We start from the raw sequence: 27,789 nt of genomic DNA on the forward strand, positions 1-27,789 counted from the left end.
TCAACCACATTTCCGATAACTTAAAAATATATACTTTGCTTTCCACGCACTGCTAAATTTCAATAAAGGTCTAAGTTCCTCTTAATATTTACTTGTCTCAACATAAAATTGGAAGCTTTTCAACAGCTGGCAAGTGTCCATGCAATCTGTAGCTGATAGTGCACTCAAAAATTTACTTTTAAAAGATCTCTGACAAACTTACTATTTCAAACTAAAAACTATGCTTTAGCCAAAAACACTCAACAATGATATGAGGAACATGTGCCTTTAAATCCATTGACATTCAATTAACTAAGTACATTTGGTTTTTTATGCTGGAATGTCATTAAACATTCATTCTTGAAACTTGAAACTTTATTTCATTACACTCAGGCGGCCCTTCCATCAACAGCATATGAGGAGTTATTTTACAATGAGTACTTTACAATTTACACTCCTCGAAATAAACTGTAGTCAGCGTAATCAACTTTACTTACTATGCAGCTTGATTTTTATGGTAATTGACAGTCAGGGTCAAAGTTTTTAATGCACATCACTTGTCAAGGTCAGCTAATTAACAGTGTCTGCAATTGGTTGTTATTTAGTATGCAAAGAAAACAGTGTGACCCATCACCACCAGTCCAAAAATGTTTCATGTTTTGTTGATGTCAATATATTGATCAGTGATGTGTTCGGGGAGGAAAGCACCTGCAAATGTTTTACTGGTAGTAGTACCATTATATTCAATCATATCATATTCATCTCAGTTTAGGCACAAAAAGCTGTTTAGCGAGAGACCGCAATCACTCGCCCCCTGAAGACGCCTCAATATGTATGTTTTCTGATTATTGTTTTGGTTAGTAAAATATAATCCAGTCAGGGCCAGCAGAGTGTATTTTAAAGTGTGGAGGGGAGGACTGTCAGTGCGATGGCCCGGGAAATGGGAATTTAAGGGCAAAAATGGCTTCAGACCTATTACGGATGTTTGGGGCATGCTTCCCGAGAACATTTTGCATTTCAGGTATCCAAATATGACATTTTCAGCCTTCTTAGCACAATAACAGGGAAAAGTTGAGGGAGGTGCATGACCCCCCACTTCATCCTAATTCCACAGCCCCTGCAAGTTGCTTTCTGTGGCACAAGTTCTGAATATTCATATTACAGTCACACTTTTTGTTGGGGGGGGGGGGGGGCATTTTGGCAAATACACCTATATGTCAGAGGGAAGAACCAAAGTTACAATTTAATATGAATTCCTTAACATGAAGCCAACAAAAAATAAATAATTACTGAGAATCTGTCTATGGAGCTTGCCTTTAGGTAGCACCTTAAATTCATATTATTAACTGGCACAGTTAATTTTATGAATTATTAAAATGTTAAAATTGCATCTACATCAATCTAAAACAGGCTATTAAATCCCAAACTAAGTCTAAATGCTGGAACAGTCAAAAGTCTTGCCGAAATTGCTAAACAGATCTTTATAGATAATCTAAGAGGAAACCCATTTCGGGCCTCTCCCGCTTTTGACAGATCAAGCCACAGGACAGTAACTTCAAAAGTAACACAACTAATTCCATCATCATTTCTACGCATTAACACGTATTTTCAAAGTAATACAAAAACTTACCTTGGCTATCTTTAGGGGTTCTTCAAATTCCCTGCCGCCCTGAATCCTAAATCCCCAGGGCGGGCCACCTTTTAAAAGCACAGAGAACGTACTCATGTTTTGACCGAAACCGCCATCAAGTACTCCGAGGAACTGATAAAGGACTTCTTCGAAAATGAAACTTTGAAAAGTTTTTATCAAATTTAATATTGCATTATAGTAAACCTGTATTATGTCGTTCGGTTTTTGCTTTATATACGATTGAAATAAAGTAACCAACTAGCACACAGAAAAGCGTGTCTTGTAATAAACTTCCATAAATTTCATTAGGAGATGAGCCAACTTCTCCATACGAACCCCAACTGAGTATCGGGAGAATTCATTATTTGTTTAACGCAGAACGCTCACTTGTTATAAACTTTACTGCGTTATTTTTCAAGAACAACAAAGCAACACCCAATTTAGTGTTATATCTTGTAAAATATTACATACATTATGTCTGTCAAATCACAATTTTATGTATGACTTCCTTGCAAATTGTTTTTCGGCTGATTAATTTAATGTGATTTATAGAAACAGGCGTCCCTGTAGTTTACACTTCCGGTGTCATGGCAGCGCCCAGGAGGAAATAGGAAGAAATTGATTTTCTGCATTATGATCATGGAACCCGTCTCCTATTGTTCGGTGCCTAACGTGTTCTAGAGGAGCAAATGCAATTTACTGAATACTTGAACGTTTGAATTCGTTTAAATACAAAGATATGGGTAAGTAAATTACTTTTTGTTTAGAATAAATATCATTTGATGTTTTGTCTTCTCATCAAAATGTCCAGACTCCAGGGCTGCTTGTTAACAGGCATTCTTCGGATTAATCATTCTCAGGATTTTTATCTGAGTCTAATTAAGTTTAAGAAATCTAAGTTCAAGCACCAGGCAAATCGTCCTAATTCTCCCCTCAGTGTATGTTTTTGTTTTAAATTATATTGGTATGCCACCTGTACTGTAGTTAGTAGCTTAATTATAAATAATTTGGATATATTCCATTAAAAAGCAGAAAATATATTATATTTTATTAACATACAGATTTATTCAATCTATACTGGACAAACAATAAACCAGAGATAAAATATAAATGTTTTTCTCAAAATGAAAAGTTGAAGGAGGGCTGTTTCATTCAAAATGCCCTTTCTCCCCCTCCATTTTAAGGCTTCCAGAAAACTCTATATGATACAGTATATGCCTTTTATATTCCACCAATTGGTTGTTAATATTATGCCTCCTTTAGCTGTCACCCTATGCAATTTTCTGCAGCAAATGCTGTGGAGATTTCAGCAGAGTTTTTATGTTTCTATGGCACTTTTTTTTAATCATTATTGCTGTGGATTATATTTGGAGCAAAAAATCAATATGTAGTTTTTTCTTGTTTCTACCTGAAAACAAATGTAAATAAGAAAACTGCACCTTTTAATATCATTCAGTGTCTTGGCACTATCGGATGCACTAAGTGAGTTCAGCTAGGTCATGAAACTCTGTTGACTGTTCAGAACACACATGTGCATTGCAGGGACCACTGGATTGCTAATGGTGACAGCTTATCCTGTTGAATAGCGGTTATAAATGTACAGGTGTTTTGTTTGAAATCAATCAAATGTTCAACATATTATGCTTTTACAAATCACCTGAAATGCTTTGGTTTGCCAGGTGATGAAATAGTTGTAGATGAATTGTTCTGATAGTTTAATAATGTTGTCTTCTGAAGATAAATGTGGCACGTATACATGTATGTCTGATTGTCATAATTTGATAAAAATTATAAAATATTTTGTAAATAGTATAAAATGAAAGAAAATATCCAGACCAGACATTAATTCAATACAGACTTGGTTTATTGCATCAAAATACACAAGCACCTATGCACAACATGTCTTTACCCAGTTGTGGTGTAGTGGCTGGCATGATGAATGTGAAAGCTGAAAGTGTTGGGTTCAAATTCCAGTAGATAACCTTTTCACTCCTTCAGTTTGTAAAATGTGGGTTTTTGTTTGTTGTTGTTTGGTGGGGGGGGGGAGCAGTTCTGCAGCTATGTCTATGGTGTTTATGAATATAAAATTATTAATAATTTATATATGCAGCGTTTCTACCAGAAATAAAGTTTTGGGTATGGCGCTATGGAATTGAACGCAACCACAGTCAACAGGGGTATGGAGGACCTCCCCCACAAAGAAAATGGGTTATGTTTAGGCTTAGGCTTTAGAAAACCATAAAGTAATGATAAGAATAATTAATTTTGTCAAAAGGTTAACTTTAAAACAAAATTAATCTGCCAAAACAATTGTGTATGGCACCATACCCATTTTACCCTCTGGTGGCAAAAACCCTGATATATGTATAAAAGTAGTATAACTACTAGTGTCCCAGATGGTGCCATCACCATACATGATTTAAATGGTTAATCACAAGGCTAAGTTGTCAGTATTCTAACATGTCTCGCCTGAATGGTCATTTAATGTTTCAAACCTTGAGGCTGCTTATTCAGTGGGTGGCTGTGTTAAGGCTCTTTCTAAACATTGTAATTAATCATTAATTGGTAAAACATACAGTGTAATACTTAATAGCTGATGAACTTCACAGGTGGTCAGCACATTTTGATAATCCTTCCTACCACAAGTTCATTAGTGATGAGAAGGTGCCAATATCTAGTGGTTACTGCACTGCTTAACTGTTTTCTACATGTACATGTAATAATTAATGTGACAGTATTTGTGATCATATTACAAGCAGTCAGTGACATATATCCTATTGGCAGTACAGATATAGAGATAGCTTTCAGTAATTTTAAAGATTTTATGGATTGAAGTTAGATTTACAGTTGCTTGATGGTGATACTCTGTTTTAGTTCACCACAGACTTAGTTAGACAAAAAATGTGTTCCAAATTTAAATTTCCAACAAAATAAAGGCTAATTAAAATTTAAATTTATTGTGCTTCTCATGTTAATTTTTTGGTTTTGGTTAATCTCCATAAAGATCCTCAGCCAGATCCTTCATTTGTCACTCAGTCAAAGGAATAAGACAAAAATAGTTGAAATTTAATATGAATTGTGACAGAATGAAACACTTTTGGATATCTCTATGTGGATGGATCACAAAGTATATATTGTTGGAGTGGGAAGTGGATAGGGGAAGTGCAGGCAGATGTTTTACCAACTTTAATAGTATTCACAGAGCACATAGAGTTGTTGCTTAGAGATATGTGTAGGTACATTTTAAAAATACATAGAGTTGTTGCTTAGAGATACATGTAGGTACATTTTAAAAATACATAGAGTTGTTGCTTAGAGATACATGTAGGTACATTTTTAAAAATACATAGAGTTGTTGCATAGAGATACATGTAGGTACATTTTAAAAATACATAGAGTTGTTGCTTAGAGATACATGTAGGTACATTTTTTAAAATACATAGAGTTGTTGCATAGAGATACATGTAGGTACATTTTAAAAATACATATAGTTGTTGCTTAGAGATACATGTAGGTACGTTTTTAAAAATACATAGAGTTGTTGCATAGAGATACATGTAGGTACATTTTAAAATACATAGAGTTGTTGCTTAGAGATACATGTAGGTACATTTTTAAAATACATAGAGTTGTTGCTTAGAAATACATGTAGGTACATTTTAAAAATACATAGAGTTGTTGCTTAGAGATACATGTAGGTACATTTTAAAATACATAGAGTTGTTGTTTAGAGATACATGTAGGTACATTTTAAAATACATAGAGTTGTTGCATAGAGATACATGTAGGTACATTTTAAAATACATAGAGTTGTTGTTTAGAGATACATGTAGGTACATTTTAAAAATACATAGAGTTGTTGCTTAGAGATACATATAGGTACATTTTTAAAAATACAAAAAAAAGCATTTTACACCAAGATGACCAAAAAGACTTCGGATGTACAGATAATTAATAATCTAAACAATAAAATCTGAATCTGAAAGACAAAAGTGTAATATGTGATCAGGGCTGTGTCTCTGCACAACGTAGAGACAAAAGTGTAATACGTGATCAGGGCTGTGTCTCTGCACAACGTAGAGACAAAAGTGTAATACATGATCAGGGCTGTGTGTCTGCACAACGTAGAGACAAAAGTGTAATACGTGATCAGGGCTGTGTCTCTGCACAACATAGAGACAAAAGTGTAATACGTGATCAGGGCTGTGTCTCTGCACAACGTAGAGACAAAAGTGTAATACGTGATCAGGGCTGTGTCTCTGCACAACGTAGAGACAAAAGTGTAATACGTGATCAGGGCTGTGTGTCTGCACAACGTAGAGACAAAAGTGTAATACGTGATCAGGGCTGTGTCTCTGCACAACGTAGAGACAAAAGTGTAATACGTGATCAGGGCTGTGTCTCTGCACAACGTAGAGACAAAAGTGTAATACGTGATCAGGGCTGTGTCTCTGCACAACGTAGAGACAAAAGTGTAATACGTGATCAGGGCTGTGTCTCTGCACAACGTAGAGTCAAAAGTGTAATACGTGATCAGGGCTGTGTCTCTGCACAACGTAGAGTCAAATGGGCTTTTAACAACATAGTGAAAACTATGCCATAATGTTTAAAAACTATTGTGTCTCATTTTAAGGATGGGCACAGGTTATGGTTAGGGCATGTTTGTCCTGGCCATGGATTCTAAGTTATATCAGAGGTTTACCCATTCCAGATGTGCAGAGGTGTTTATTTGTACCAAATGTGGCAAGGTTTACCCATCACAGCCTACTGCTGTGTTCCTGTCAGCATTTATCAATACGTTAATTAGTTGTACATCTTGTTGTTGATTGCCAGCAGAATGTGTGTTTCACCACCAAGTGGCTGGCAAGCAAATAAAGCCTGTGTTGGTTGCACACTCAGGGTTAAAATGTTATTGATCAGCGGCTGGCTTGAGAGGGCACATTTCCAAATCTACTTATTTGTCGATGGCATCAAGTACTTAACACTGTACTTAACACTGTACTTTGGAAACTGAAATCACTAGTTAGCACTAACTCCATTGTCAGTGCTGTTTTCCACTGTATAATGGTACTGTACTTTGTAAACTGAAATCACTAGTTAGCACTAACTCCATTGTCAGTGGTGTTTTTTACTGTATAATGGCTTTTGATTAGCTAATTTTGCTTACCGTGACCTTTTCAAAACAACACTTTTAATACAAGTAACACAAGTGTTTGTCTAAATCTAAAAAGTGTTTCATCAATATTTCATTATCATCCTCGAGAACGAACAGCATTTTTTGACAAACGTTTTATTTTTGCTCATCAAAAACTTGAAATAAAGTAAAAGGTTGGGTTTTTGTTTGGGGTTGGGGGTTTTGTGGGGTTTTCTTCTCTTTTTTTTGGAGGGGGGTTTGAGGACATTATCAACACATGGATATGCTAATGAGATGAATGGTGAAGCTACAGTAGAGCACAATATTTCACATGAACCATTGTTCTGTTAGCATGGTGGGTAGCAATTTTAAATTTACACGAAGCACCAATTGGTTATATAGTGAAACATGTCTTAAAGTTAACAGTTACCAACTATTATAAATATTTTCTAGATTGATATTGAAAAATATTATATCATTTGCAATATCAGTTTGTTTAAAATACATTTGTAATAAGAGTTTAGTACAGTAGTACCTCAGTTTCAATTACTCATAGGTCATACAGATATAATGTAGATAACAAAACAATTGGTTATCTATGTTAAAATTACACACCAAATTCCGGTTACCTAAGATGTTGCAATATTGTCTCTTTTTTCTTATTTTCATTTCATATCCTTTTTGACAGACACAATGTGACTCATTAATAAATGATGCCAAAAACCACCGTACTACAATTATACTCCATGGTACTGTGGCTTATGAAGAACCAAACAACCAGATATTGATTGTAAATAATTGGTGATTAATGTTTTGTTCAATTATGATTTCACCACTTTATATACATTTGCTGTACTGAATAATAAGCTGATGCATCATGAGTGTTTTATCTTCCAAATATGATATGATGCCCACAGCACTGACTGGCAGATCCAGCATAACATCATATAGAATTGGTCATTTCCGGTTTAGCTTTGAAGACAAACTTTTTATTAGGAAACTGTCTGTAACTAAAATGTAAAGTTAGCAATTTATTACTTCTAAATTAAACAGAATATTTTTCTCCTTTTTTTTTCTTATTTGTGAAATAACTTGTGAAATGCTAGTGAATATCTGAATACTCCGTGTCTAGTAAAATAGATACTAAAACCCTGAACAGTTTGGACTTGGTGTGTGTTTCTAATTACTGCTTTTATTGTTTTGTGTGTGTGAACTTGCATCAGTCGAGATGTACTGCAAGTCATCTGTTACTGGTGTGTTGTTAAGGGTTGGTGTGACGAGGTGAGGTGAGGAATTACCAACAACAACAACACATTAATCATTTTTACTTTCCTCAGTGTGTACTCGCTTTGTCATATACAGAGGTGGCAGCCAAATATGTTGGCATAGCTTCTTGTTATATATACAGTACACACGAACAATACATATGAATAGTACACATATTCAATACATGTGAATAGTACACATATTCATTACATGTGAATAGTACATATATACAATACATGCGAATAATGATCATGTACAATACATGTAAATAACACATATGTATAATATATTTGAATAATACACATGTACAATGCATAATTGTGGGTAATACACAGAATGCTGGTCAACTTACCCCAAAACCAGCTCACCCCCTACCAACTTGCCCCTATGTTAGGTCAGCTGTACCCAAATGGTTTAGTCAACTTGCCCCTAAAAAGTTACTGACTCGCTCTACTGTTTTGTCAACTCGCCCCAGTGTTTGGTCAACTCGCCCCCAATTTTAACTTTACTGTCTGTAAATAATTTTGTTATCATTAAAAATGGAGGTCGACAACTTTGGTGTATCATTTTATTTATTAATATTACAGTGAAACTATGCTATTACAAACCCTTTTTTTATGTCTTATTAAAATTGGTCTTATATTAGGAGGTCCTAATATGGGATAAATAATAATATATTATTAATAATGACTATATACAGTTTGATGGGGAAAGTTGACCATCCACTGGCAGGGTTGAAAATTAACATGAAAACCAAGGTCACCAGCAGGGCCAGTTGAAAAAAAATCTTACTGGCCCTTCTCAAATTCAACTAGCCCTCCAGTTATCACTTTGGAATTTGACTGTACAGGTAAAATAAAAGTATAGTGTTTTTTGATGAATAATAACCATTTGCATTGAAGAAAACTGATGAATTGACATATAACTTCATAATGAATAAAGTAAAAATTGATATAAAAAATTGAAAAAGAAATCAAGTATAAATAAACATGTTTCTTTACAAAGTACCATTAAAGTAGAAATAGACTAAATTTAGAACTGTGCATGCTTTAGTAAACTAGTCTGGAAGTGGCAGTCCTCTTTGTGGTGATACAAGATGGGTGAAGTTCCCAGCAAATGATTTTCTCGGGAGTGGTTGTTCTCTAAGATAGAGATCCATGGAATCATCCACAGTTTTGTCAGATGCCCATTCGACTCTGCTTTGTGCAGAGATACAGCCCTGATCATGTATTACGGTTGTGTCATTCAGATTACCTTGGATGTTCCATCAGTTGCCTTAAAATTTGTATCACAAAAAAAGTTAACCTATGCAGTTTTATGGTAATTTGTAAATAATTTTTGTTTTAATTTACACTGCACTTTTACCCCCAATATAATGTTATTTGAGACGGTATGGGTTTAAAACTTAATAAATTAATATGTTTTTATATGAATTTTATATTTATTCATTATGTTGGTGCTGTCAAAATATAAAACATGTTCTATGTCTTCTGTTGCCAGATCTGTAGTTCGTGCCAACATAAACAACATGTGTTTTGTCACATTCAATTCAGTATCAGTGTGTTTCGTTTTTGATTAGTACCATACTCGCCAAACACTAAAATTGATGGTCGCCCAACAGACTACCTTTGTAAAATTCTTAGTCGCCTTTAACCAATAAAGGTCGCCACGGGCGACTGCTAATTTTCAACCCTGCATTGAGGCAAGCTGACTAATCACTGACTAAGCAGTATGGGTCGAGTTGACCAACCGCTAGGGCGAGTTGGTTTTGGGGCGAGTTGACCTGCTTCCATACACATGTACAGTATAGTGTTGGGAATCAGTTATAATTTCATCATTGGTTATAATCAGTTGGCACCAACTGATCGACTTTCAATTATACAATTGGTTAGGTTTATATGGAAATAAGGATTTTAATTGTAAGTACCATGCATCTACTGTAGTGTTCACCTGTTTCTAGACCCTACATATGACTCATTTTACCATTAATAACTAATATCTGTTTCCTTCATGTACACATGGAAACAAACATCAACCCCAACATATCTATATCAATTCCGTCATCTAAACTGGAGGAACAATTATAGTTAACATTTTCAAACACCACTGAGTATGGATTTTTAGAATCAGTCATCACATCGGTGGAGCCAACCTGATCCATTTTCAATTATAATTGACCACAAGAACAATATATGTAAGTAATACACATGTACAATACATATTACAGACTTTTCTTTTTGAAAACCCCAGAAAAAAATCCCAGGGAATGGAAAATCATACTTGACAGAATAATCGGTGTTAAAGGAGAGGTGTGGTTTAGTGTACATCCCCCTTATTGAATTTAGTGCTATGCTTAGGAGCAGTCACACTTGGGCTGATCCCAGAAACACAAGTCAGATATAGGCTATATAAAGTACAGTATACAAAACTACTACACATGTACATGTATTGTATGCATATACAATGCACATAATATTATATACAGTTTACAGTTTTGAAAATTAGACATGACATATGCATTATAACTCTAAACGACATGTAATAATCTTATTGACTAGAACAGATGTTAACTGATCAGTTCAGGAGAAAAAACCTGTATCCGCCATTAACAGTCGCTACTTTTATTGATTAGTAGTATTTTGTTTTCATATTCACTTTCCCACCTACGGGGCAGGATGTAGCCCAGTTGTAAAGTGCTCACTTGATTACGATCAGTCTGGGATTGATTCTCCTTGGTGGGCCCATTGGGCTATTTCTTGTTGCAGCCAGTGCTCCCTGGTATATGCTATCTTTTCTGTGGGATAGTGCATACCGGTATAAAAGATCCTGGTTTCATCTCTAAGACTTTCAGAATTATCAAATGTTTGACATCCAATATCCAATGATTAATAAATTAGTACGCTCTAGTGGTGTTGTTAAACAAAACAAACTTTTAATTAGTCTTGGGATTCTGCATGTGTACAGTTTGTGACCATTATGTGTAATTGTATTAATATACATGTACCTTGCCGCCATTTTACAATATACATGACTGCATGTGAGGCTGTGGATTTGATTAAGCAACATTCTCTCGTAGCTATTGTAAATGAGCATAAGTTAAACCTTATTTAACAAACCAGTTCCAATCTATAAGCAACATTCTCTCGTAGCTATTGTAAATGAGCACAAGTTAAACCTTATTTAACAAACCAGTTCCAATCTATAAGCAACATTCTCTCGTAGCTATTGTAAATGAGCACAAGTTAAACCTTATTTAACAAACCAGTTCCAATCTATAAGCAACATTCTCTCGTAGCTATTGTAAATGAGCACAAGTTAAACCTTATTTAACAAACCAGTTCCAATCTATAAGCAACATTCTCTCGTAGCTATTGTAAATGAGCACAAGTTAAACCTTATTTAACAAACCAGTTCCAATCTATAAGCAACATTCTCTCGTAGCTATTGTAAATGAGCACAAGTTAAACCTTATTTAACAAACCAGTTCCAATCTATAAGCAACATTCTCTCGTAGCTATTGTAAATGAGCACAAGTTAAACCTTATTTAACAAACCAGTTCCAATCTATAAGCAACATTCTCTCGTAGCTAATGTAAATGAGCACAAGTTAAACCTTATTTAACAAACCAGTTCCAATCTATAAGCAACATTCTCTCGTAGCTATTGTAAATGAGCACAAGTTAAACCTTATTTAACAAACCAGTTCCAATCTATAAGCAACATTCTCTCGTAGCTATTGTAAATGAGCACAAGTTAAACCTTATTTAACAAACCAGTTCCAATCTATAAGCAACATTCTCTCGTAGCTATTGTAAATGAGCACAAGTTAAACCTTATTTAACAAACCAGTTCCAATCTATAAGCAACATTCTCTCGTAGCTATTGTAAATGAGCACAAGTTAAACCTTATTTAACAAACCAGTTCCAATCTATAAGCAACATTCTCTCGTAGCTATTGTAAATGAGCACAAGTTAAACCTTATTTAACAAACCAGTTCCAATCTATAAGCAACATTCTCTCGTAGCTATTGTAAATGAGCACAAGTTAAACCTTATTTAACAAACCAGTTCCAATCTATAAGCAACATTCTCTCGTAGCTATTGTAAATGAGCACAAGTTAAACCTTATTTAACAAACCAGTTCCAATCTATAAGCAACATTCTCTCGTAGCTATTGTAAATGAGCACAAGTTAAACCTTATTTAACAAACCAGTTCCAATCTATAAGCTCATGTTTTATAACCAGTTCTTTTAGTAAGTCAGGGAGGCAGGGTCAGATTTCACAGTGTGTCTTTTTAATATCTGTTACTATGGTAACCAGACAGAAGCAATTCAGTGATTAAATATTTTATTATTAATCTGGACATACAGTGGAACTCCTCTAAACCGGACACCCTTGGAACCAAGTAGAAAGTACAAAGAGAGGTTCATTTGAACTTCTGTCCATATATTTAAAAAGGGACCATGACAAATGTCTGGTTTTGAGGAGATGCTGGTTTACAGAGGGTCCAGTTTTGAAAGGTTTCACTGTAGTATAGAATGATTTGTTTTATTTAATTAAACAAATGAATTTGATACATAATCACATTTGTTTCATTTAATTGCAGTAAATACATAGCGATTATTATACTAGCTTGTGAATCTTACTGATTTTACAAAATACGTTTCAGGATTCTTGTATACGTGGATCCTGGCACAAGTTTCGTCAAATCAGTACGACTCACACACGCAAGTGTAATTTCTTTATTGTCCATCTTTTTTCTTTGTCTAATGAATAATGTAAAAACATTTCAAATGTAACTAGAAGGAAATGAGGAAATGGTGTCATTTCTGACATTTCGGTAAGCGGCGCCATCTAACACTGGAGAAGCCATGCCATGTTATGATGTCGCTTCCCAAAATTACATCATTGGCTGGTCATGTGATTACATGTTATTACACGCATGCTGCATACGGTTTTTATTGACTCGGTTATGTTAAACCATGTGGATTATAAATGATGATATTTAATGACTTGTGTATCCATGACTTTACTTACCTCTTGTTTAAATATATACCAGCTCTAAACCATTTTAATAATATATTTTTGTTTATGTTGCAAAATAATATCTTAAACAAATACTGTAATGTGTGTATGCGTGTGTGTGTGTGTGTATGCATGTGTCTCTGTGTGTGTGTCTGTATGCGTGAGTGTGTGTTAGCATTACCATATTAGTGTTATGGTATCACACCTACATTGTATAGTTAGTATTCAGTACAGAGTATGAAATACTAAAGTACTTAATGTCATACACAAAATTAAATTCTCAAGTTTTGTTTACTTTATGCATAAATGTAATCATTTTTAATATATTATTTTCCTGTACAAGTGTTATAAATACAATACTGGCACTGTAGATTTCCCTTCACCGTGGTATATTGGATGTGAATGTAATCATTTTTAATATATTATTTTCCTGTACAAGTGTTATAAATAAGGTATGAACACTGTAGATTTCCCTTCACCGTGGTATATTGGATGTGAATGTAATCATTTTTAATATATTATTTTCCTGTACAAGTGTTATAAATAAGGTATGAACACTGTAGATTTCCCTTCACCGTGGTATATTGGATGTGAATGTAATCATTTTTAATATATTATTTTCCTGTACAAGTGTTATAAATACAATACTGGCACTGTAGATTTCCCTTCACCGTGGTATATTGGATGTGAATGTAATCATTTTTAATATATTATTTTCCTGTACAAGTGTTATAAATAAGGTATGAACACTGTAGATTTCCCTTCACCGTGGTATATTGGATGTGAATGTAATCATTTTTAATATATTATTTTCCTGTACAAGTGTTATAAATAAGGTATGAACACTGTAGATTTCCCTTCACCGTGGTATATTGGATGTGAATGTAATCATTTTTAATATATTATTTTCCTGTACAAGTGTTATAAATACAATACTGGCACTGTAGATTTCCCTTCACCGTGGTATATTGGATGTGAATGTAATCATTTTTAATATATTATTTTCCTGTACAAGTGTTATAAATAAGGTATGAACACTGTAGATTTCCCTTCACCGTGGTATATTGGATGTGAATGTAATCATTTTTAATATATTATTTTCCTGTACAAGTGTTATAAATAAGGTATGAACACTGTAGATTTCCCTTCACTGTGGTATATTGGATGTGAATGTAATCATTTTTAATATATTATTTTCCTGTACAAGTGTTATAAATAAGGTATGAACACTGTAGATTTCCCTTCACCGTGGTATATTGGATGTGAATGTAATCATTTTTAATATATTATTTTCCTGTACAAGTGTTATAAATAAGGTATGAACACTGTAGATTTCGGTTCACCGTGGTATATTGGATGTGAATGTAATCATTTTTAATATATTATTTTCCTGTACAAGTGTTATAAATAAGGTATGAACACTGTAGATTTCCCTTCACCGTGGTATATTGGATGTGAATGTAATCATTTTTAATATATTATTTTCCTGTACAAGTGTTATAAATAAGGTATGAACACTGTAGATTTCCCTTCAGCCTGGTATAATGGACATGGACATATTTGGTGTCGGTGTGATTGTTACATGATGGAGTTATCACCTCTACCTCAGATGTTCCACACAAATATCAAGACTGCCTGCCTGATGGGGCATTTCCGAGTGTGTCAGAACGCAGTTACTGACTAAATGTCATACTACTTGCAGATACATGCTGGGAAGAGGTTGTTAGTTATTGCAGCCAGGTGTATAATCACATAACTAAACCGTACTCCCCCCATACCTCTCTTCCCTCCCACTTCCCTGTAGTATTTTCACACCACACTTCTTCACCCTCAGTAGTCTTCTCTCCCATACCTTTCTACTCCACCCATAGTTTTTTTCAGTCCACATTTCTTCACCCCTAATATAGTCTTCTCCCCATACCTCCCTACCCATCAGTGGGCCCATTGGGTTATTTCTTGTTCCAGCTAGTACACCACGACTGGTATATTAAAGGCCATGGTATACCAGTATGCTATCCTCTCCGTGGAATGGTGCTTATAAAAGGCCGTGGTATACCAGTATGCTATCCTCTCCATCGAATGGTGCTTATAAAAGGCCGTGGTATACCAGTATGCTATCCTCTCCATGGAATGGTGCTTATAAAAGGCCGTGGTATACCAGTATGCTATCCTCTCCGTGGAATGGTGCTTATAAAAGGCCGTGGTATACCAGTATGCTATCCTCTCCGTGGAATGGTGCTTATTAAAGGCCGTGGTATACCAGTATGCTATCCTCTCCGTGGAATGGTGCTTATTAAAGGCCGTGGTATACCAGTATGCTATCCTCTCCGTGGAATGGTGCTTATTAAAGGCCGTGGTATACCAGTATGCTATCCTCTCCGTGGAATGGTGCTTATTAAAGGCCGTGGTATACCAGTATGCTATCCTCTCCGTGGAATGGTGCTTATAAAAGGCCGTGGTATACCAGTATGCTATCCTCTCCATGGAATGGTGCTTATAAAAGGCCGTGGTATACCAGTATGCTATCCTCTCCGTGGAATGGTGCTTATAAAAGGCCGTGGTATACCAGTATGCTATCCTCTCCGTGGAATGGTGTATATTAAAGGCTGTGGTATACCTGTATGCTATCCTCTCCGTGGAATGGTGTATATTACAGGCCGTGGTATACCAGTATGCTATCCTCTCCGTGGAATGGTGTATATTACAGGCCGTGGTATACCAGTGTGCTATCCTCTCCGTGGAATGGTGCTTATAAAAGGCCGTGGTATACCAGTGTGCTATCCTCTCCGTGGAATGGTGCTTATAAAAGGCCATGGTATACCAGTGTGCTATCCTCTCCGTGGAATGGTGCTTATAAAAGAACCCTTGCTACTAATGGAAAAATGTAGCGGGTTTCCTCTCAAAGACTATATGTCAAAAATTCTCAAAGTGGTTGACATTCACTAGCCGATGATTACTAATCAATCTGCTCTAGTGGTGTCATTAAACAAAACAAAAACAATCTTCTTCCATATCTCTCTACTCCCTAGTAGATCTTCCTGACACCACACACGCACACGCACACGCACACACACACACACACACACACACACACACACAGAGACACACACACATACACACACACATACACACACACAGACACACACACACACACACACACACACACACACACACACACACACACACACACACACACACACACACACACACACACACACACACACACACACACACACACACACACACACACACACACACACACACGTACCCCGAACCTGTAGTCTTCTCATTTGTTAGTTTTCTCAGTCTGTGCTATTCTGATCTCTTCCCCACTATTTCAGCAGTCTGTCAGTCCATTTATTCATTATCTTTTGCCAGGAATATAATTTGTAGTACTGTTTGTAAACATCATTAAAACTTTTGATTTTGCAAAAGTTAATTGATAATTAGTTTGATCAGGTAACCAGTGAGCAACATCAGATGTTGTTGGTTATATTGGAAGGAATTGCCTTAATGTTTTGTTTAACTTATGTTTCAAACCTATAGACAGCTGAATAGTGAATGAATGCATTAATGTTTAATGACACCCCAGCATAAAAATACATCAGAATAAAACTACATGAGCTATTGGGTGTCACACGTTGGTATATATAAAGACAGGTGAATAAAAAATATATCATCAAACATGTAGACAGCTGAATAGTGAATGAATGCATTAATGTTTAACGACACCCCAGCACAAAACTACATGAGCTATTGGGTGTCACACGTTGGTATGAGCTATTGGGTGTCACACGTTGGTATATATAAAGACAGGTGAATAAAAGATATATCATCAAACATGTAGACAGTTTGTGACAGGTGGGACGTAGCCCAGTGGTAAAGCACCCACTTGATGCGCAGTTGGTTTGGGATTGATCCCCATCAGTGGGCGCATTTGGGCTATTTCTCATTCCATTCAGTGCACCACAACTGGCATATCACAGGCCGTGGTATGTGCTATCCTGTCTGTGGGATGGTGCATATAAAAGATCCCTTGCTACTAATGGAAATATATATTGGGTTTCCTTTCTATGACTGTGTCAAAATGACCATATGTTTGACATCCAATAGCCAATGATTAATACATTGATGTGCTCTAGTGGTGTCAAAAAAACTAACAAAAAAACAACTGTCCGCGATTGTTTCTATAATTTCATTGCCAACAGCTTTTTCTTTATTCAGTGCATGCATGTATTGGCTTTAACTGATAAGCCTGTATTTATTTACCGCATACACACTCCAAAGTATTCATTTTATTTCTATGAATTAATTTTGTTTCTATTTATATTAAATGTATCTTCCACATGGGTTTTTCTGCTTTCCAATTTCCTTGAAATATCAATTCAGAATTCTTAATATATTTCATTGGGTTATACTTTTTTTAAAGCACTAAATAAAGAGCTTTTATTTTTTATTGAGATGTGGTGTTATTAAAATGTGAATTTCTCACACACATTGGATGGTGATGTTCTTGAAATATAGCAAAGTCATTTCATTTTATTCTGCAGTGGAATCCTTAAAATGTCAAATGAAGGTCCTTCATATTTTATTGTGCTATGCTGTTATTAACAGTATCGAGAAATATGGAGTTAAAGTATGGTTCACTGTGTTCTTGAAAAAGAAAAGGCATGATACACAACCCTGTAAGATTGGGCAGTCCTGTCCTTCAGATGTCACAGCGTGATACACAACCCTGTAAGATTGGGCAGTCCTGTCCTTCAGATGTCACAGCGTGATACACAACCCTGTAAGATTGGGCAGTCCTGTCCTTCAGATGTCACAGTGTGATACAAAACCCTGTAAGATGGCTGCTTCTAACAATAACTTGTTTTCACCGGTGGTACGTGTCCACTGATTGTCGGCAACATGGTGGCTGATCAAAGTGCAGGAGGCAACGTGACGGTCAGTTAACTCTATTTCCATGTGGAGATTACAGCGATTATCTTGTAACAGCCAAATGACCAAGTGACAAGGAAGTGTGTTTCGTCTTTTCATCTCTCTCAGAGCTAATGGCTTCGAGTGGCACGCTCCTAATCCTATTAATTAGCACCCAACAAGGCCAACAAATGGCTTCTCAATGAGTGGGTATACCACCCATGTAGTAGTTTTGTTATGTGCAATGTTAATGGGATCCAATTTAAGTGACTGAAATTGTGTGGTGTGTTTAGAAAAACAACAAGTTTGATTGTGCTTGTGTGACTCGGCAGAACACACAGAATCTGAATAACAGAACTGTAGCACATGATCAAGGCCGTATCTCTGCGCATTGCAGAGTTGCATAGGCATCTGGCAAAATAGTGGTTGATTTTATGAATCTCTATCCAGTGCCTCATCTGTAGGAGGACAGCCACTCCCGAGAGATCCATTACTGAAGAGTTCATCTTTCTAGCACCTTCAGAAGTTAGTAGTAGAAGATCTTGGTCTTGATCGTGCTAGTATGAAGACAAAATGAGTGCACCCCGGGACTCAGAAGGGAGATGTGAGTCCATCATTCCTACTGGTGCTCTACTGTTGGATTCTCTTATGTTGACTGGTAAGAGCAGTTTATGCAACTCTTGCAAAATGACCACGACAAAAAACATACCATGCATTTTTATTTTTTTATTTATAGTCCATGGGTAAGAAAGTGCTACTGATACCTAAAAACTCTCCGGCAATCTTCACAGCACTGACAGTTGCCATGGGCAGTTGCAAGATTTCTTATGTGTTGGTGGCAGGTTTTCTCTCCAACACTAATCAATTAATTCTACCCTATATAGTCCTTCCCAGCAATGAACGTTATTGTTTTTACAATGGTATGTACATACAATAATTCTATGTATTTGACGTCAGAAGGAAAATAAAAATAAAAAAAAAAAATTGTGTGTGAAATTTAAAAAACATTTAGTTGATTACATTATTACAGGCAAGTATGCATGGAGCGTTTAGATGGACAGCAAAGGCAACTGATGTGCATCATGGACAGGATATATGAATCTGAGTCGAATGTGTGTACAATATAATACAGGTATATGTGCAGGAATATTTAAAAGGAGAGACGGCTGGACTGTGGAAAGTTTACAGAGGGGTCATATCACGATCCCCCTGAAAATATAATAAAAAAAGATGCACATTTGCTGGTGGTTGGGGGGTGGGGGTGGATGAGTTGACCCCCAAAAATCCTTCCTGTACTCTAGTTTGCCTGTAATAAATTATCATAATTTGTTGGGGCGGGATGTAGCCCAGTGGTAAAGTGCTCGCCTGATGTGTGGTCGGTCTGGGATCGATCCCCGTCGGTGGGCCCATTGGGCTATTTCTCGCTCCAGCCAGTGCACCACAACTGGTATATCAAAGATTGTGGTATGTGCTATCCTGTTTGTGGGATAGTGCATATAAAAGATCCCTTGCTGCTAATCGAAAAGATTAGCTTATGAAGTGGCAACAGCGGTTTTTCTCTTTGAATATCTTTGTGGTCCTTAACCATACGTTCGACGCCATATAACTGTAAATAAAATGTGTTGAGTGTGTCGTTAAATAAACCATTTCCTTCCTTCATAATTGTCATGTTGAACAGAAATGTTAAAGTTTATGCCCAGGAGCATCATGCTCAAACCGTGTGTGGACATCTAGGGAGACCTGTGGACAGATCCAAGTGGATTATCTTCAGGTAGTTAACGGCCAGTGCACTGCCCGGGGCTTGTTGGTGTTGGTGTAAGCTGATTACAATCGTGTGCTTATAAAGCTCATACAATATATACCTGTAGGCCTACTTGTTGATACTGTCAAATGTAACCACCTTAAATAGTATTAAAAGATGTCCTTTAAAAAGAGTTAGCTGCTTAATACAGATGAATTTGTACCATATTTGTGAGAATAGGAAACTTTCCTTTGAAGACAGATGTCTGCTTTGTGCAGATTAGTTAAAACAGTATTAGAATAGAATAGAATAGAATAGATGTTTAACAGCACCCCAGCATGATTACACAATATTAGAATATAATAGAATAGATTAGATGTTTAACAGCACCCCAGCATGATTACACAATATTAGAATAGAATAGAATAGAATAGATGTTTAACAGCACCCCAGCATAATTACACAATATTAGAATAGAATAGAATAGATTAGATGTTTAACAGCACCCCAGCATGATTACACAATATTAGAATAGAATAGAATAGATTAGATGTTTAACAGCACCCCAGCATGATTACACAATATTAGAATAGAATAGAATAGAATAGATTAGATGTTTTAACAACACCCCAGCACGATTATACAATATTAGATGATTTTAAGAATTGTAAAATGGCCTGTTAGATAGGTGGTTTCTTAATACAAGTCATGTAAACTCAGTGTTTCTGACAGAAATTTCCCCAGAAAGAAAATGGGTTTATGGTTCAGGTTAAGAAAATCATATGGTAATGATAAGAGTAATTAATTTGGGCTATTTCTCATTCCAGTCAGTGCTCCACAGCTGTTGCAACAAAGGCTGTGGTATGTACTACCCTGTCTGTGGGATGGTGCATATTAAAGATCCCTTGCTGCTAAACGAAAAGAGTAGCCCATGAAATGGCGACAGCAGGTTTCCTCTCTCAATATCTGTGTGGTCCTTAACCATATGTCTGATGCCATATAACTGTCAATACAATGTGTTGAGTGCGTCGTTAAGTAAAACATTTTCTTCTTTCTTTGCTGTTACTATCTACATGATCCCTTAGTTTTTTTCCGTCAATATACCGGTACGTACATTTCTGAAATCATGTCTAGTTTTCAAATTTATGCACTGTAAATAAAGGGACATCATTACTGTCTTGAGTATACATGTGTAACATATATGATGTATAAGATGTCTCACAGAGACCTATTACACCATGATGCACTTGTTTGGTTTTTTAAACACCCAATTGGTTCATGGACATCTGGTTACTGATCTCCTACTGTCCATACATGCACATTTTTATATGACTCATGCAGCTCACAGTTTTAACAGCTAATTTCAAACAGCTATACCCAGAAGTTAGTCCTGTTGTAATTACCCAGTGTTGACTGATAAGAAACTGGAATTACTTTAACCTTTCATGGGAGGTGGTTTATTATCATAATTGTCAGCATGACTTTTGAACTATCTGTGTTTTTTCTTTATTTTTAAACAATATATTTTAACATTTGTATTAACATTGGGGATTGACCAACAGGTGATGCCTATATTAAAGCTCTCTCTCTACATTTCACAACCATTGACAGGTTTAGCTCTGGGTGGGCAGACAATTTCTCAAAATTGTCTATTAAACTTCAGAAATTGCAAAATCTCTGTTATTTTGTAACAAAAATATAAAATATTACATTAAATTATTTTGCCAAATTAAAATAAACTTTACGAATTGTTTTTAAAATTTGCAATTGGTGAATTGGTTGAATGCTAGAGCTAGCACTGTATAGCCATTTGTGGAAGTACGTACACATACATTGTAGTTGAATACTTTCATATGTACCAGTGACTTGTAGAGTGTTTTTGTTGTTAACCTTTCAAAGGACTGGTCAAGAGAGATCATCTGCTGATGACTTGTTATAGCATCAATTTCTCAGGTTTTGCTTCTGGTATTGGAGACAAACAAATTGAGAAAACTGGATTGCTGAAGCAAAGCTGCCAATAAAAAGTACTAAACCAAGAAATAAAAATAAAATGAACTTTGACCCAAGACCATGATGACCATGGATGTTTTGGCAGGAGGCTGTAGTAGAAGCGGTGCTCATTTTGACCATGCTGTCAGACAAACATAGACAAACTATATTTGTATTCATTGTGTTGGGCATCAGCATGACATTAACTCTGCTACTGACCAATGTATTCAAGTATGGACAGTTATTTACCTCCAGGCTTACCACTGATCAGCACTTAGCACTTAATTAAAATCAGATAAGCTCTTGTCTTTAGAAAACATCATTCAGCTGGTGTGAGCACCATGGAAATGCAGGCCAACAGGTTCTGTTAAAATGTACTTCACTGCTGCTCAATGTGTCTCAGAGTTGTTGAACAAATATGTCTTCCTGTTCAACATTAACTGTCTTCTTCTGGATTACGGGGTGCGGGACATAGCCCAGTGGTCAATCGCTCGCCTCATGTGCCGTCCATCTGGGATCAATCACCGATGGTGGACCCATTGGGCTATTTCTCCTTTCAGCCAGTGCACTACTACTGATATATCAAAGGCATATAAAAGATCCTCCTTGTTACTTGTGGAAAAATGTAGTGGGTTTCTTCTAAGAATACAAGTAAAAAAAAATCCAAATGTTTGACATCCATCAGCCAATGATTGCTAAATCTATGAGCTCTAGTGGTGTCATTAAATGAAACAAACTTTAAGTTTAACTTTGTTCTGGATTGCTAGTAAACTCTTTATAAAAAAGTGTTTGTGCTTGAATGCTTGTATCCTGTCACAGTGGATCGATCCCTATCAGTGGACCCATTGGGCTATTTCTTGTTCCAGTCAGTGCACCACAACTGTTGTATCAAAGGCCATCGTATGTGTTATCCTGTCTGTGGGATGGTGCACATAAAAGATCCCTTGCTGCTAATGGAAAAGAGTAGCCCATGAAGTGGCGACAGTGGGTTTCCTCTCTCAGTATCTGTGTGGTCTTTAACCATATGTCTGACGCCATATAACTGTAAATAAAATGTGTTGAGTGCGTCGTTAAATAAAACAGTTCCTTCCTATGACAGTGAATAAAGACAGCTCTCTATATTGATTCTCGAACACACACACTGAGGCGTTATTAAAATGATTAATTAACAACTCTATGGCTGTGATGACTTACGTTGTTAGGGATCACTCTAATTGAATTTCTCATTTAAATTGCTTTACAAGAGCACTTGCCGGCTAATCTTCCCACAGTTGTGAGTTCATGTCCTCGCATGGGCAGGCTCGAATTTAGCCTACACATCATTTGACAGATGAGTATTAAGCTTTGTGAGATTGTTGAACAAATCCATTTGTTGATCCTGTAATGTCTGATGAAAATCTCACTTAACAGGCAAATTCATTTCATGCTTCTAACACTCGGTGGCTGCAATTAAAATTCAATAAATAATTCACTAAGTACTTGTGTTTTTTATTGGCATCTTTTAATTGTTTATTGATTTGTTTTAAATGATTTACTAATGGTAGTAACATGGTTGAATTTGTAATAATATTTGCAGAAGAAATGTTCATTTCTTCATGTATTTCCTTGTTTAAATTTAAATTAAAAAAAAATTATTATCATAAATACATCTATTTGTTTTCAAAGCAAACTGTGACTAATACATGCATATTAAAGGCTGTGGTATGTACCATCCTGTCTTTGAAATATGAAACACCATTTGCTGCTAATCAATGACAACAACAGATTTCGTCTTTGGCTACATACAAGAACAGGGCTTGTTCTGAGTCAGCAGAAACTTTCACCAAATTATCCAGCAAACTTCAAAAACTGCCAAAATCCAGGGGTTTTTTTTGGACAAAATATCAATTATTTTCCCAAATTAAAATACAATTCACCAGTTGTTTTTGAAATTTGCAATTGGTGAGTGCCAGAGCTAGCAGTGAGGAATATCCTTGGTGGTTTAAGTTGAAATATGTTTCTGTTTTATTCATTCAGAGTTCCGCTGAGCAGTGAGAGGAAAATGTTTGTTTTGACAAATTAGCTTTTTTATTGCAGATGATCTTGCACCTTTGGTGGAGAAGCTAAAAATAGCTGAAGATGAGACTGACAAGACTGAACACTTGGATAAACTTATTGGTCTCCTGTCACAAAATGGTAAGTTATCTGTCTTGTAATCCTTATATCTTTACTCCGAAGACTGAAAACTCGAATAAACTTATTGGTCTCCTGTCACAAAATGGTAGGTTATCTATCTTGTAGTCCTTATGTCATTACTCAGAAAACTGAAAACTTGGATAGACTTATTGGTCTCCTGTCACAAAATGGTAGGTCATCAGTCTTGTCATGAATACTTGCATAGACTTATTGGTCTCCTGTCACAAAATGGTAGGTCATCAGTCTTGTCATGAATACTTGCATAGACTTATTGGTCTCCTGTCACAAAATGGTAGGTCATCAGTCTTGTCATGAATACTTGCATAGACTTATTGGTCTGTCACAAAATGGTAGGTCATCAGTCTTGTCATGAATACTTGCATAGACTTATTGGTCTCCTGTCACAAAATGGTAGGTCATCAGTCTTGTCATGAATACTTGCATAGACTTATTGGTCTCCTGTCACAAAATGGTAGGTCATCAGTCTTGTCATGAATACTTGCATAGACTTATTGGTCAAGGCTGTATCTCTACACAATGCAAAGTTGAATGGGCATTGACAAAATAGTGGTTGATTCCATGGATTTCTGTCTAGTGCCTCATCTATAGGACAGCCACTCCTGAGGAAATCCTTTACTGAGGATTTCATCCCTCTTGCCCTGCCAAACAGAGGACTGCCACTTCCAGACCAGTTCACTAAATCAAAACTTGTGTCACAGTAACTTGCTACATTTCAAGACCATGTAACATTTTCCTAATATTTAATTTAACATCATTTTGATCTATGTGTTGTAATAACAGACTGCTCGTCAAAGATGCATTTGGAGTTTGAATTATATATGTACAATAAACATAAACTGAAAAAACCCAATAAATTTATTAAAAGTTACATCTCTATACAATATAGAATTCAAGAAATATTTAAACAAATAAACACAAATTGAAAAAATATTAACATTGAAACTCATATTTCTGTACAAAATGGAATTCAATAGATATTTGAACAAGTAAACACAAATTGAAAAAAAAACCATTAACATATTTAAAGTCATATCTCTGTACAAGACAAAATTCAAGAGAAATTTTAACAAAATCATGACAATATTACAAAATCGGTGTAAACGTGTTTATCCTTCCTCTCAACAAGCCAACAGACATGGACCTGACAGCATGACGTCAACATTCTGTTTGACCGAAGTAATCGCACAACTCAGCAATCTACTTCCCGGTCTGTGCGAGGATTTGAACCTGAGGTCATTGGCTTCAGAGTGATTAGCTGAAGCCATACATCAATGACATATGGAGTGATGCTCAGTGGTGCATCAGTGTTCCGGTTGGGTGGGCAGCCTGATGTGCACTGTCAGGTGGTAAATTGGTTACAATACACTTGTCACATTGAGCAGTATTTACCAATAACATGGACAATCAGCTAGAAATATTCTAATAGTAACAGGGTTTTTTTTTTTGGAGGGGGCGGGTCAAATATTAAATGAGTTGTAATGAGTTGGGGTTTTCACTTGTAATGAGTTGGGGTTTTCACTTGTAATGAGTTGGGGTTTTCTTTGTAATACAAGTTAGGCTTCTTCTTTTTTCTTTCTTTTTTTGTTCTTTTTTTTGTATGATTCGACCGGTGTAATAAAAATTGTATCTTAAAGTTGATGATACAAAAACAATATTGCCTGCATGTATGTGTATGAAACGAAAGCATCATTATCTAATTTCAACTTATTTTCATGCTTGTATCCAATTAAGGTACAAGCACGCTGCCCTGGGCAGACGTCAGCTATCTGGGCTGTCTGTCCAGGACAGTGGGTTAGTTGTTGGTGGTTTGTGAGAGAGAAGTCGGTGTTGTGGTCTTACACGAACCTATACCCATTGAGTTGTTAAACTCTGAATGGATCTGTGCCAGACTGTGAACAAAATACCTACCATCTTTAAGTTTGATGGCTTAACCACTTACATCACTGAAGCCAATAACAGCATTATAATAATATTATATGCTTGTATGTCTAATAGCATCCTAAGTTTGAAATCCTGTCCTCAGGCTTCTCAGAAATTCTCCAAGGGTTCTGGGAAGACAGAATAACATGCATACTGTCTGACCTAGTCTGGAAACCTCATCGACTTCGTTAGAAAACTGTTATTTCTTTTGAATATTCATTGTCGTCATTTACAAGTTTAATTCCAAGTTGAAGAAAAAATAAGCGCAACAGTGTCGCACTTTGGCACTGAGATCAATACCGCAGTAAATATTCATCATTTCACTTTCTCTTGTCGCAATCTCCATCACGATGGACGTTTCTGATTTCTTTCTCGCAATGCTCACTTTGTGTGTTTTTCAACAACGAAGCACCATTCTTGTCTGAGTTTTCATCTCTTTCATACTCCACCATCAGTACATCGTGTCGAACAGTTTGTGATAAAAACACATCCTGTCATGGATGCTACGGTCATCCATACTGTAGAATTCCCTCGTGATCTCCTGAAAGTCTTCCATCACTACCATTCTGCAGCCTGCATCCAATGTGACCTGTAACTCTCTGATGATTATCCTTTATGAGTGTGCATGTTTCACAGATAAAAGCAATATCTCATTTATAGATGATTGCAGAAGTTAAATCCTGTAATCAAGTTATTTATCCATATAATTTTATGCTCTGTGCTTTTGATGAGGGTGATTAGTGATATAAATAAAACATTAATGTTGCTCCCAATTAGTTATCATGGCCATCACGAGATTTGCGTTGTACAAGGTATCTGATATGATTAACCATGGTATAGAAATAGTATTAAACAGGAGATCATGTATGTTTATACATAATTGTCAATTAGGCTATTTGTAGCCGAGGTCAGGTCAGCTGGAAATAAACCGTAAACAACTTAAAATAAGTGAAAGCTGCAATCTCAGTATATTGTTATTTTGCACTCTTTAAAGGGATATACCCTAGTTTTTAAACACTAAGATATATTTTTGACTATTATAGCCGTTTTTGATAACTGAAATCATACTTTACTTACATTTTATGGTTTACATTATCAATTTCCATACATTCGAAGTGTTTTTTGTCATCCTGGTGTTTTTAATATAACAAAATCATTTCTCATATTTTTAAAAACGCACGTACGTCTGAGAAGTAACAGTTATGGAGTCACGTTTTAGTCTATTTGTAGAGGGTATTTCACCATTTCAAAGTCACAGACTCATGTTTCACTCAATTGTAACTTTATCCAAATGTGTTACATGTTTGTAGATTAATTAAACTTAGTGTTAATTTTCACGGGTTGAAACTAGGGTCTGTCCTTTTAATCATTTACAATACACTACATCCAGGCAATTTGTTTTTGTTTAAGATTCTGGCACAATAATAAACATTTACAATACCCTACATCCAGGCAATTTGTTTTGGTTAAGATTCTGGCACAATAATAAACATTTACAATACCCTACATCCAGGCAATTTGTTTTGGTTAAGATTCTGGCACAATAATAAACATCATGTAATATAGATATTTTGGGATTCCATTTCATAATTTTACACTTCTCACCTAAAATCTGAAATTCGCAAAAGCAAGGAATCATGCTAAATTCACAGCCTTCATTAGGTTTTTTTTTATCTTAGCTTACTATTGTTCAATATCCTTTAGTCAAATTTATTAATAGTACCATAATACATGTTGGATGAAAATGTAGGATGTCTTTCCACTGCTTACAAAGTAGATGTATTAAAAAATGTAAATAAAATCATACTTGTGTGAAGGCAAGACAAAAAGGTAAATATTTTTTTAAATGAAATGTTACGTAAATTCTGTAAAATATTTAATGAAATGTTACGTAAATTCTGTAAAATATTTAATGAAAGTATCTTTTTACTCTTAAATATTACAGATGAAAATATTTATAGATTTTTAGGGTAATTTATTTGTCAAATATT

The 27,789-nt window shown here is 35.7% G+C and overlaps 2 protein-coding genes across 4 annotated transcripts in view; one reads left to right on the forward strand and one right to left on the reverse strand.

Moving 5' to 3' along the window:
* Window positions 1–1,722, reverse strand: part of LOC121379849 — a 206,620-nt gene extending 204,898 nt beyond the window's left edge. Inside the window, exon 1 of the mRNA XM_041508501.1 lies at window positions 1,610–1,722. Coding sequence (XP_041364435.1) covers window positions 1,610–1,705 — 96 coding nt within the window. The 5' untranslated portion in view covers window positions 1,706–1,722. The remainder of the gene's footprint in view (window positions 1–1,609) is intronic.
* A 484-nt stretch (window positions 1,723–2,206) lies between these two features.
* The window catches only part of LOC121378275 (rap1 GTPase-GDP dissociation stimulator 1-like), a 115,819-nt gene continuing 90,236 nt past the window's right edge, over window positions 2,207–27,789 (forward strand). For all 3 annotated transcript variants that reach the window (XR_005958697.1, XR_005958698.1, XM_041506360.1), the window contains exons 1-2: window positions 2,207–2,352; window positions 23,759–23,857. Coding sequence is in view for 1 of the 3 variants with exons in the window: in XM_041506360.1 (XP_041362294.1) it covers window positions 2,349–2,352; window positions 23,759–23,857 (103 nt within the window). In the remaining 2 variants the exon portion in view is untranslated. The remainder of the gene's footprint in view (window positions 2,353–23,758; window positions 23,858–27,789) is intronic.

Source organism: Gigantopelta aegis, chromosome 8 (assembly GCF_016097555.1).
Source record: "Gigantopelta aegis isolate Gae_Host chromosome 8, Gae_host_genome, whole genome shotgun sequence".
Lineage (NCBI taxonomy): Eukaryota > Metazoa > Mollusca > Gastropoda > Neomphalida > Peltospiridae > Gigantopelta > Gigantopelta aegis.